General features: G+C 28.7%; 2 protein-coding genes and 2 pseudogenes across 4 annotated transcripts; all 4 read right to left on the bottom strand.

Annotated features, from left to right (window-relative positions):
- Positions 1–129: 129 nt before the first annotated feature.
- On the bottom strand, positions 130–5617 carry LOC105259506 (estradiol 17-beta-dehydrogenase 8-like). 3 transcript variants are annotated; one of them, XM_025408683.1, is made up of 4 exons: positions 5470–5617; positions 4670–4786; positions 4057–4435; positions 130–381 (listed from the first exon to the last, which is right to left on the bottom strand). In XM_025408683.1, exons 1-4 carry the CDS (start codon positions 5507–5509, stop codon positions 168–170), a joined length of 750 nt encoding a protein of 249 aa, XP_025264468.1. In that variant the 5' UTR covers positions 5510–5617; the 3' UTR covers positions 130–167. The 3 variants fall into 3 exon arrangements, with proteins under 3 accessions (XP_025264468.1, XP_025264469.1, XP_025264467.1); XM_025408684.1 differs by lacking the exons at positions 4057–4435; positions 4670–4786; positions 5470–5617 and adding exons at positions 470–845; positions 1071–1187; positions 1362–1481 and having other exon boundaries at positions 136–381; XM_025408682.1 differs by lacking the exon at positions 130–381 and adding an exon at positions 3411–3969.
- A 1059-nt stretch (positions 5618–6676) lies between these two features.
- LOC105253539 lies at positions 6677–7895 on the bottom strand (annotated as a pseudogene).
- A 1221-nt stretch (positions 7896–9116) lies between these two features.
- LOC112637908 lies at positions 9117–9820 on the bottom strand (annotated as a pseudogene).
- A 1419-nt stretch (positions 9821–11239) lies between these two features.
- LOC105253416 (estradiol 17-beta-dehydrogenase 8-like) lies at positions 11240–12636 on the bottom strand. Its single transcript, XM_011261451.3, has 4 exons — positions 12522–12636; positions 12229–12345; positions 11607–11982; positions 11240–11518 (listed from the first exon to the last, which is right to left on the bottom strand). The coding sequence occupies exons 1-4, from the start codon at positions 12559–12561 to the stop codon at positions 11305–11307; spliced, it is 747 nt and encodes a 248-aa protein (XP_011259753.2). The 5' UTR covers positions 12562–12636; the 3' UTR covers positions 11240–11304.
- Positions 12637–12665: the final 29 nt, after the last annotated feature.

Raw genomic sequence — 12665 nt, forward strand, 5'->3', positions numbered from 1 at the left:
TAAAATATCGAAACATTGAATATATATAGAATGTGAAATTATAAATAAAATTTGTCAATTTTTCCGCAAATTAAATGGATTACTATAAAAAAAAATAAGTTTTATATTTATACATACACACATATGTATAATATACCTGATGTGTACATGTATACAAATAATAAAACTTAAAGGCCTCCACTAACTTCAATAGAGGCTCCATTTATGTAGGAACTCTTATCGGAAGCTAAAAACAAGATAACCTCTGCTACATCTTCTGGCTTTCCCAATCTTTGCAATGGTATTTGTTTTATTAACATTTCCCTAACTTCGTCAGATATATCTGCAGTCATAGGAGTGTCTATAAAACCAGGCAATACAGCATTTACCCGAATTCCAAACCTGTAAAATATACATAATACAGTTACATGTTAGCAAATTTTCTAAATAAATTAATCTCTCTCTCTCAAGATATATATTTAATACATACTGTCCAAACTCCAACGAAGCGGTCTTTGTCATAGCTATCACTCCAGCTTTTGACGCACTGTAAATACTTAGTCCAACGTCTCTATGTGTAGCAGCAAGCGAACTTATATTGATAATTGAGGAATTTTCGGTTGCATTTCCCTCTATCATCGTTTTAACAGCAGTTTGCATGACTAGGAAGGTACCTTTTAAATTGGTATTGATGACATCATCAAAGGCATTGTCATCAACTTCTATCAAAAGATTTCTCCGATGGATGCCTGCCGAATTGACAATAATGGTAGGAGGCTTTGAAAATTGCTTCACGACATCTTTAAATGCAGTTTCAACACTGTTTCGATCATTAACATTCATATTCAATGCGATATGTTCAGCACCTGCAAACAAAAGTTTGTTATATAACAAATCAAATAGTCAATAAAATATTAATTGAGAGAATAAAGTAATATACTTCGAATAAACTATCAAAATTTGAAGGCTGTAAGCATATGAGAATGAACTCTGTATCAATTTCAGAAATTCTCTCTCATCTCTCTCTCTCAACATAAGGATATATATATATATATATATATATATATATATATATATATATATATACAAACCTTCTAAAGTGGCAACAGTTTCCTGAACAGTTTTGATATTCTGATCGGTCGCGACAACAATTGCACCATCGCGAGCCAAAACTCGGCATACGTGTCTTCCAATGCCGCTTCCAGCACCTGCAGAATCGTAAAAGTGCAGATAAGATTACGCGCATCTTTGCATTTTAGTATTTTAATCTAACGTTCATTTTAGCTGAGTAATTATTACTAGGACAAATTTTACCATTTATTTCTCCAGAATCAAAATAAAAATGCGATTAAACTAAATTAAATAAAAAAAGATCCACGAACCGGTAACAAGTGCCAGTTTTCCATCTACGAGTCTAGACATTTCGAAAAAAAGATTAAGGCTTTGGAAATGATGGGAGCACAACTCGTCTCGTCAGCGGGCCTAACAAGCACTGTTAAAACTTGCTAAACTTGTTGTATGATAGAGAAAAATACGCTTGCTTATCGAAAGATTTTTTCGATAAGATTTGGCATAATTATTGTACATACCATTGAATAAATTGAGTATACATCAATTAGAAATGCGTAAACAACGCGACAAATGAAAGATGAATATATAGAAGATTGTATGTTTAACGTGAGAGCACCTAAATATAATAACGCCATATATTAGGCATGATCTTGAAGGATTATGAATGAGATCCGTATTAAATTTCAAACACTTCTACAAGAAGAATGACAAGAAAGCATTCCCAAATTACTTCCATAGTGATAAGGTTATCGATTCACCAATCTATTTATTTTTTTTTCACATTTTATAAAGATGGAGCACAAGAAAACGATCGTTGAATTTACGGCTGATGCAGAGTTCACAGTACAATAAGCGTAAATATAAAAAGATTATTAAAGAGAAGAAAAAGACGCATTATAAGGCACACAACACACAAAAAGATTTAAAGGAAAAAGAGGCAATTTATCACAATTATGTAGAATAATTTACACACTTGAAAAATTTTTCTAAAAATATTTATAAAATTCTTATTTGTATCTTTCATATTGTAAAAATATTATATATATATATATATATATATATATATATATATATATATATACACAAATATATACATATATATAATAATATCAAAAATTCCACAATATAATAGTAATGTATATGCATATACCAATTTCTCTAAAAAATATATATTAATATGAAAGAAAATATTAATATCTATGTTTAAAGACTACTTTAGATGAATTTTTTCCGAATTCGCGACAAAATTCAGAATAGAATTTTATATAATTATTTTTTATATATATTCTATTATATATAATTTCGTGAAAAATATAAATAAAACAACGAAAAACATAAAATATCGATAAATACAAAATAGATATCGAAAAATAAAATATGTAAAATGTAAAATTATGAATAAAATTCTTAAATTTTGTCGCGAATTAAATAGATTACTATAAAAAAATAAGCTTTTGACATATATATGTATAATTCTTGAATTCATATCCTATTTATATGATACGCTTAATTTAGGGAAGATCGGGGACAAAAGTAACAATGTCATAGAAAGTAACAAGCCTCCTAGTAAACTACACAATATATTGAATAATTTGTACTATATAGTCAAACGCGTACGCCCCGATTCTCTTCCTTTTCAGCTAATTGTTGTAGAACGATCGCGTCAGTTGCACATGCAGGAGTGAAATTAGTGTATTTGCATTATTCACCTAAGTATTTCTTGTATTGTTTTAGTTTTTTTGTATTTATGCCTAATTAAAGTGTATATTGACGTAATTATTTGCCGGTTCTTCCAAAATGTATTTATAAGTTTTTATAGTTGATTTGATTAATTAAAGTGTATATATGGACATAATTATTTGCCGGTTCTTCCAAAATGTATTTATAAGTTTTTATAGTTGATTTGATTAAGTTTTGCATCATATTTAGGTTATAATACTTGTATTCTAAAAAATGTTGGGGACGAAAGTAACACGACATTCTGTAGACGAACGTAACATATTTCAATGCTTAAAGTATGAGGGCAGGTCCTATAATAACTGTACCAAAGGCAATTCTTATTACGTATGCCATAATTGTGATTCGGAATAGATACAAATCTCTTTTGTATAAGTAGTTATCATACAACTTTTACACTATTATATAGAATTAAACTATTATACTTTAGACTTAAAATAGTACAAAATTGGTGTGATATTAAGTATAATTATTTTATGATATTATTTATAATTATTTTACTTAACGAAGATTATTTTTTTTAAGTTTTTTAAAGATCATAAAAATAAATATTTATTTTATTTTTGATTTTAATACAAAATAATACAAATTTATAATTAAAGTTATCTTGCTTAACAAAAGATTATAATAAAAGTTGTCTTAAATTGAAAAAAGTCATACCTATTTTATTTTCCCGAAAATAAGAACTGTTACTTTCATCCCCAGACTATGTTACTTTCGTCCCCAGTCCCCAGGACAAAAGTAACAATCAACGTACTTGCAAAAAGCTATAATAACTCTTTAAATATTTATCATTTGAGATTGAAACATGGATACAATAATAGAGCAATAAATGGAGTTTCTTAACATATAATCTTTTTTTATATTTTTAAGGATAATTAATTAGTGACTTATAATACAAAAAATGCTACTTTTACTCCGATCTCCCGTATATGTATATATGAATAGTAAAACTTAATTCAATCTTAATTTATTCCTCCAGTAACTTCAATAGAGGCTCCATTTATATAAGAACTTCTATCAGAAGCTAAAAACACGATAACCTCTGCTACTTCTTCTGGCTTTCCGGCTCTTTGTAATAGTACATTTTTTATCAACATTTCCATAGTTTCGCCAGGTATATTTGCAGTCATAGGAGTGATTATAAGACCAGGCAATACTGCGTTTACTCGAATTCCAAACCTGTAAAACATATATAATACAGTTACATGTTTTTCATATTAGCAAACTTTTTAAATAAATTAATCAAGATATATATTTAACACATACTGTCCAAACTCCAACGAAGCGCACTTTGTCATAGCTATCACTCCAGCTTTTGACGCGCAATAAATACTATGTCCAATGAAGTTACAATGTTTAGCAAGAATCGAACTTATATTGATAATTGAAGAATTTTCGGTTGCATTTCCTTCTATCATCGCTTTAACAGCAGTTTGCGTCACTAAAAAGGTACCTTCTAAGTTGACATTAATGATATCATCAAAATTACTTTCATCGAACTTTATCAAAAACATTTCCCGCGCGATGCCTGCCGAATTAACAATGATAGTAGGAGGCTTTGAAAATTGTTTCATGACATATTTAAACGCAGTTTCGACACTGTTTCGATCCTCAACATTAATATGCAATGCAATATGTTCAGTTCCTGCAAACAAAAGCATACATGATATAGAGTTTATTTTTAGATGTTTACAACATTTGTGAACTCTATAGAAAATTAATGATCATAATATAGAATTAATTATTGAGAGAAATAAATATAATCTCAATAAACTATAACATTTCAATGTTAAGCATATGAAAATAAACTCTGTATTCTAAATAAAATGTCCTCCTTCATTCTTCTTTTGACATAAAAAACTATATAATATATATAAACCTTCTAAATAAGCAACAGTTTCCTGAGCAGCTTTGATATTCTGATCGGCTGCGACAACGTTTGCGCCTTCACGAGCTAAAACTCGACATACTTCTCTTCCAATGCCGCTTCCAGCACCTGCAACAGAATCGAAGAAGAACTGATAAGATTACGCGTTACTTGGACATTTTAATAATTTCATCTAACACATTTTTGCTAAATAACGATTCTTCTCAACAAATTTTGTTATTTATTTTTTCGGAATTAAAATCTGATGAAATTAAATAAAATACAAAAATAATCATGAACCGTAACAAGTGCCAGTTTTCCAGCTAAGAGTATCAACATTTCGAACTAAATATGACGGTTTCAACGATCTGAGCACAACTATAGGCGTATAATAAATAAATCGTGCGTTCTCGAAACATGAAATTTTAGAAAAAGAGAACTTATTTTCATGGTAGTTTCATCTCTGTTTAACGATGCTTAGGGGAGAGGGGGAATCGATTAAAACATATGTCAACTGAAGTGGTCCCACTCTTGTTATTGATAGAGAAAAAAACTAATACCACAAAAGCATGTTGTCTTTCTATAATTTGTTTAACTTTTTAGCCAAACGCGATGATTATGAAAAATTTTTTTCAGAAATCCGACGATAGACTCATAGAAATAGCACATAAGATTACGTGCTACTTTGCATTTTAGTATTCTAATTTAACGTTTTTTTTTTTTGTTGAATAACGATTCCTCTGAACAAATTTTGCTATCTATTTCTTCAGAATGAAAATCCGATTAAATTAAATAAAGAAAGATCTACGAACCAGTAACAAGTGCCAGTTTTCCATCTACGAGACTGGACATTTCGAAACAATGACTACGGTTTAAACAATCAGGACACAACTTATTTCATCAGCGGGTCTAGTCGACACTGTTGAAATCTGCAATCTTAATCTGTTGCATGTAAAGGAAAATGCGCTTGCTTTATCGAAAACTTTTTGATAAGATGTTGAAAAAGCTCATTATCACTCTAGATTAGAAAAATAGTTGCACGTTGCACAACTGCATGAGTTTGAACAAATATCAATTGGAAGTGCGTAAACAACTTATGAAGGATGGATATATACGGATAGATTGATTTAACGTGAGAGCACCTAAATAACGCCAGATATTAGGCATTATCTTGAAGAATTATGAATAAAATCCGCATTAAATCTCAAACATTTTACAAGAAGAATGACATAAAAACATTGCCGAAACACTACCATGTTGGTAAGGTTGTCGATTCTCTAATGGACTTCTACTTTTAGCGTCTTACAAAGAAAGAATGTAGGAAAACAATTTTTGATGAAATTATGGCTGATGAAAAGTTCATAAATAAGCGCAAAATACAATAAACATAATTATAAAGAAATTATTGAAGAGGAGGAAAAGACGCATTATAAGGCACACAATACGCAAAAAGACTTAAATGAAAAAGGAAGTAGTTTACTACAATTATGTAGAATTATGTTACATATTTGAAAAATTTTTGTAAAAATATTTACAAAATTTTTTATTTATATCTTTAATAATGTAAAAATATAATACCAAATATATATACATATACCAATTATGTTTAAAAAATATCAAAATATAATAGCAAATAGATACACACAATTTCTCTAAAAAATATATATTAATATGAAAAAAAATATTAATATCTATGTTTAAAAACTGTTTTAGATAACTTCTTTCCGAATTCGCGACAAAATTCAAAATGGAATTTTATACAATTATTTTTTAATTTAATTTCTAATATATAATTTCATAAAAAATATAAAAGAACAATGAAATAAATAAAATATCGATATATATAAAATATATATCGAAATATAGAATATGTAAAATATAAAATTATAAATAATATTCTTAAATTTTGTCGCGAATTAAAAGGATTACTATAAAAAAGTAAGCTTTTTACATATATATGTATAATTTTTGATTAACAACCTATTTATATGATACGCCTAATGCATGTGCATATATGAATAGTAAAACTAATTCAATCCTAATTCAATCCTCCAGTAACTTCAATAGGGACACCATTTATGTAAGAAATTCTATCAGAAGCTAAAAACACGATAATCTCTGCTACTTCTTCTGGCTTTCCAAATCTTTATAATGTATAGTTTTTATAAATATTTGCGTGACTTTGTCAGATATATCTGCAATCATAGAAATGTCTATAAAACCAGCCAATACTGCGTTTACCCGAATTCCAAATCTACAGAACATACATATTACATGTTTTTTATATTAACAACTTTTTAAATAAATTAATCAAGACATATATCTAATACATACTGTCCAAACTCTAACGAAGCGTTCTTTGTTATAGCTATCACTCCTTTTGTCGCGCAAGAAGTACTATGTCCAACGTACGTACGCCTAGCAGCAATCAAACTTATATTGATAATTGAAAAATTTTCGATTGCATTTCCTTCTATTGCTTTAACAGCAGTTTTGCATGACTAAAAAGGTAATTATAAATTGATATTAATGATAGCTTCAAAATTACTGTCGTCGAATTTCATCAAATACATTTTCCGCGTGATGCCTGCAGAATTAACAATGAGAATAGGAGGCTTTAAAAATTGCTTCACGACATCCTTAAACGCAGTTTCGACATTGTTTCGATCCTTGACATTAGTCAGCAATGCAGTATGTTCGGCACCTGCAAACAAATGTGTGTTATATAACGAATCAAATAGTCAATAAAATATTAAATAGAGAGATTACGAGAGAATAAAGTAATAAATATAATGCTGATAAACTATCAAAATTTCAAGGCTGTGCATATGAGAATGAACACTGTATCAATTTCAAAAGTTTATTCTCCCTCTTTCTCTTTTAACATAAGGATATATGTGAAGAATATATGAACCTTTTAAAAGCAAAAGTTTTCTAAATAATTTTAATATTCCGTCCGGTCGCGCCATCGCGAGCCAAAACTTGACATACCTCATTTTCAATGCCGCTCTCTGTATCTGTAGAATCGTGAAAGAGCAGATAAGATTACACGCTACTTTGCATTTTAGTATTCTAATTTAACGCATTTTTGCTGAGTAATGAATACTGCGACAAATTTTGCTATTTATTTCTTTAGAACCAAAATGAAAATCCGATTAAACTTTAAACGTTAAATTAAATAACAGAAGATCCACTAACCGATAACAAGTGCCAATTTTTCACCTACGAGTCTCGACATTTCGAAAAAAAAAGATTAGGGCTTTGGAAACAATCGGAGCACAACTCGTCTCATCAGCAAACCTAATTGATACTGTTTAAATCTACGATAAACTTGTTGCATCGTAGAGGAAAATACACTTGCTTATTGAAAGAATTCTAATGAGATTTTGAAGCACATCTTTATCACTCTAGATTTCGACATTGTACTATTATGAGTTCGTCAAATATCAATTGAAAATGCGTAAACAATACGTAAATAATGAAAAATGAAAGATGGATACATATAAGAACAGATTGGTTTAACGAGAGAGCACCTAAATAACGCCAGATATTAGGCATTGATCTTGGAGAGTTATAAATGAAATCCGCATTAAATCTCAAGCATTTCTACAAAAAGAATGACATGAAAATATTGCCGAAACACTTCCATATTGGTAAGGTTGTCGATTCTCTAATTGATTTCTATTTTTCGCGTTTTATAAAGAAGAAGCGCAAAAAAACGATCGATGAAATTGAATGATGTAGAGTTCACAAAATACAATAAGCGTGAATTTAAAGAGTTTATTGAAAAAAAGAAAAAGATGCATTATAAAGCAATGATTTATTTATATATTTAATATTATAAAAATATAATACCAAAAATATATACATACACCATATATAACAAATATATAACAAAAATATCAAGATATAATATCAAATATATATGCATACACCAATTTCCCTAAAAAATATATATTAATATGAAAAAAAATATTAATATCTATGTTTAAAGATTGCTTTAGATGAATTCGTTCCGAATTTACGACAAAATTCAGAATGAAATTGTATGTAATTAATTTTTTTCTTTATATTATAATATTAATGATAGCTTCAAAATTACTGTCGTCGAATTTCATCAAATACATCTTTCGCATGATGCCTGCAGAATTAACAATGAGAATAGGAGGCTTAATGTAATTATAATATATAATTACATGAAAAATATAGAAAAAACAATGAAAAAATAAAATATCAATATACATATCCAAAATATATATCAAAATAAAGAATATGCAAAATGTAAATTTATAAAAAAAATTCTTAAATTTTGTCGCTATTTAAATAGATTACTATAGCAAGCTTTTATACTAAAGCAAACTTTTTACATATATATGTATAATTCTTGATCAATAACCTATTTAAATGATACGCCTAATGTATATGTATATGTATATGCATATAAAGAGTAAAACTTCAACTAAAAATTCAATCCTCCAGTAATTTCAATAGATGCTCCATTTATGTAAGAACTCCTATCAGAAGCTAAAAATACAATAACCTCTGCTACTTCTTCTGGCTTTCCCAATCATTGCAATGGTATATTTTTTTTAAACATTTCCCTATCTTCGTCAGGTACTTGTGCAATCATAGGAGTCTCTATCAAACCAGGCAATACTGCGTTAACCCGAATTTCAAACCTGTAAAACATACACAATAAAAGTTATATGTTTTTCATATTAGTAAACTTTTTAAATAAATTAATGAAATCTAACACATACTGTCCAAATTCCAACGAAGCGGTCATAGCTATCACTCCAGCTTTGGACGCGCTATAAGTACTGTGTCCAACGAATCTATGTCTAGCCGCAATCGAACTTATATGATAATTGAAGAATTTTTGGTTGCATTTCCTTCTATCATCGCTTTAACAGCAATTTGCATCACTAAAAAGGTACCTTTTAAATTGACATTAATGATATCATCAAAATTACTGTCGTCGTGTTTCATCAAAAGGATATTTCGCGTGATGCCTGCCGAATTAACAATGATGGTAGGAAGCTTTGAAAATTGCTTCGTGACATCTTTAAATGCAGTTTTGACACCGCTTCGATCCTCAACATTTATATGCACTGCAATATGTTCTGTACCTGGGAATAAAAGCATACATGATACAGAGTTCATTTTCAGATGATATGTAGCAAATTAATGATTATGAAATAGAATTAATTATTGAAAGAAATAAATAATAATCTCAATAAACTATAACATGTCAATGTACAGCATATGAAAATGTACTTTGTATCAAAAATTCTTTTTCCCGTTTTGGCATAATATATATATATATATATATATATATATATATATATATATATATATATATATACAGGGTGGGTCATTTTAAGTGATCCACCCCAATAACTTTTTTATATTTGAATGTACAACAAAATGTTTCAAATAAAAGTTGCTTGACTTCGAGGGGGACAAAAGATGGGTGGCAAAAATTTGACCTTGGATAGTCATTTGAAGATCACATAAAGATTACCTTCAATTTCTTAAATGGAACCCCCTATTTTTCATTGCATATTCTTGTAGCTTATCTCGATTGCTTTCCAAAACACTATAATTAAGTACCTTTTTATTAAGTACTTTTTGAGTTATAAGGCTTGAAATAATTTCTTAATTTTACATAAACCATAAAATATCTAGTAAACCATTCATTTTTCGATTATCTTACCTTCATACTTTTATGTACAAAATAATGAGGAATCAATTGGTGTAAAGAAAACACATAGTTGTTTCTAAGAAAAAATATGTAATTTGCAATTAACAATTCCAGAAAATATTGCCGAAACGCTTCCACGTTGGCTCTAATTGACTTTTATTTTTCCGGTCTTATAAAGAAGAAACGCAGGAAAACGCAGGAAACGATCGTTGCTAAAATTATGGCTATGTAGAATTCGCAAAATACAATAAACGTAAATATAAAGAGATTATTGAAGAGAAGAAAAAGACGGATTATAAGGAACACAAACACGCAGAAAAACTTAAAGGGAAAAGAAAGTAATTTATGACAATTATGTTGAATATTTTATATACTTGAAAAATTTTTGTAAAAATGTTTACAAAATTTTTATTTACCTTTAACATTAATATATTTAATATTAATAATAAAATAAAAATATAATACCAAATATATACACCAAGATATAATACCAAATACATACACCAAGATATAATAGCAAATATATATATATATATATATATATATATATATATATATATATATGCCTACACCAACTTTTCTAAAAGTTTCCTTTCTATATATTAAAAAGTATGTATCAATATGAGAAATATATATTAATATTTATGTTTAAAGTTTACTTTAGATGATCTTTCGGAATTTGCAACAAAATTTAGACTGAAATTCCGTTATATGATTATCTTTTTATTTATATTGTAATATATAATTTCATGAATAATATTGAAACCAATTAAAGAAATAAAATATCGAAACATTGAATATATATAGAATGTGAAATTATAAATAAAATTTGTCAATTTTTCCGCAAATTAAATGGATTACTATAAAAAAAATAAGTTTTATAATTATCATACACACATATGTATAATATACCTGATGTGTACATGTATACGAATAATAAAACTTAAAGGCCTCCACTAACTTCAATAGAGGCTCCATTTACGTAGGAACTCTTATCGGAAGCTAAAAACAAGATAACCTCTGCTACATCTTCTGGCTTTCCCAATCTTTGCAATGGTATTTGTTTTATTAACATTTCCCTAACTTCGTCAGATATATCTGCAGTCATAGGAGTGTCTATAAAACCAGGCAATACAGCATTTACCCGAATTCCAAACCTGTAAAATATACATAATACAGTTACATGTTAGCAAATTTTCTAAATAAATTAATCTCTCTCTCTCAAGATATATATTTAATACATACTGTCCAAACTCCAACGAAGCGGTCTTTGTCATAGCTATCATTCCAGCTTTTGACGCGCTATAAGTACTTAATCCAATGGATCTACCTCTAGCAACAATCGAACTTATATTGATAATTGAGGAATTTGTGGATGCATTTCCCTCTAACATCATTTTAACAGCAGTTTGCATGACTAGGAAGGTACCTTTTAAATTGGTATTGATGACATCATCAAAGGCATTGTCATCAACTTCTATCAAAAGATTTCTCCGATGGATGCCTGCCGAATTGACAATAATGGTAGGAGGCTTTGAAAATTGCTTCACGACATCTTTAAATGCAGTTTCAACACTGTTTCGATCATTAACATTCATATTCAATGCGATATGTTCAGCACCTGCAAACAAAAGTTTGTTATATAACAAATCAAATAGTCAATAAAATATTAATTGAGAGAATAAAGTAATATACTTCGAATAAACTATCAAAATTTGAAGGCTGTAAGCATATGAGAATGAACTCTGTATCAATTACAGAAATTCTCTCTCTCTCTCTCTCTCTCTCTCTCTCTCTCTCTCTCAACATAAGGATATATATATATATATATATATATATATACACAAACCTTCTAAAGTATACAAACCTTCTAAAGTGGCAACAGTTTCCTGAACAGTTTTGATATTCCGACCTGTCGCGACAACAATTGCACCATCGCGAGCCAAAACTCGGCATACCTGTCTTCCAATGCCGCTTCCAGCACCTGCAGAATCGTAAAAGAACAGATAAGATTATATTTGCCTCTTTACATTTTAGTATTCTAATCTATCGTTCATTTTAACTGAGTAATTATTACTAGAACAAATTTTACTATTTATTTCTCCAGAATCAAAATAAAAATCCGATTAAACTAAATTAAATAAAAAAAGATCCACGAACCGGTAACAAGTGCCAGTTTTCCATCTACGAGTCTAGACATTTCGAAAAAAAAGATTAAGGCTTTGGAAATGATTGGAGCACAACTCGTCAGCGGGCTTAACAAACACTGTTGAAACTTGTGACAAACTTGTTAATGGTAGAGAT

The sequence above is a fragment of the Camponotus floridanus genome, unplaced genomic scaffold, assembly GCF_003227725.1.
Source record: "Camponotus floridanus strain SB8 unplaced genomic scaffold, Cflo_v7.5 scaffold22, whole genome shotgun sequence".
Classification (NCBI taxonomy): domain Eukaryota; kingdom Metazoa; phylum Arthropoda; class Insecta; order Hymenoptera; family Formicidae; genus Camponotus; species Camponotus floridanus.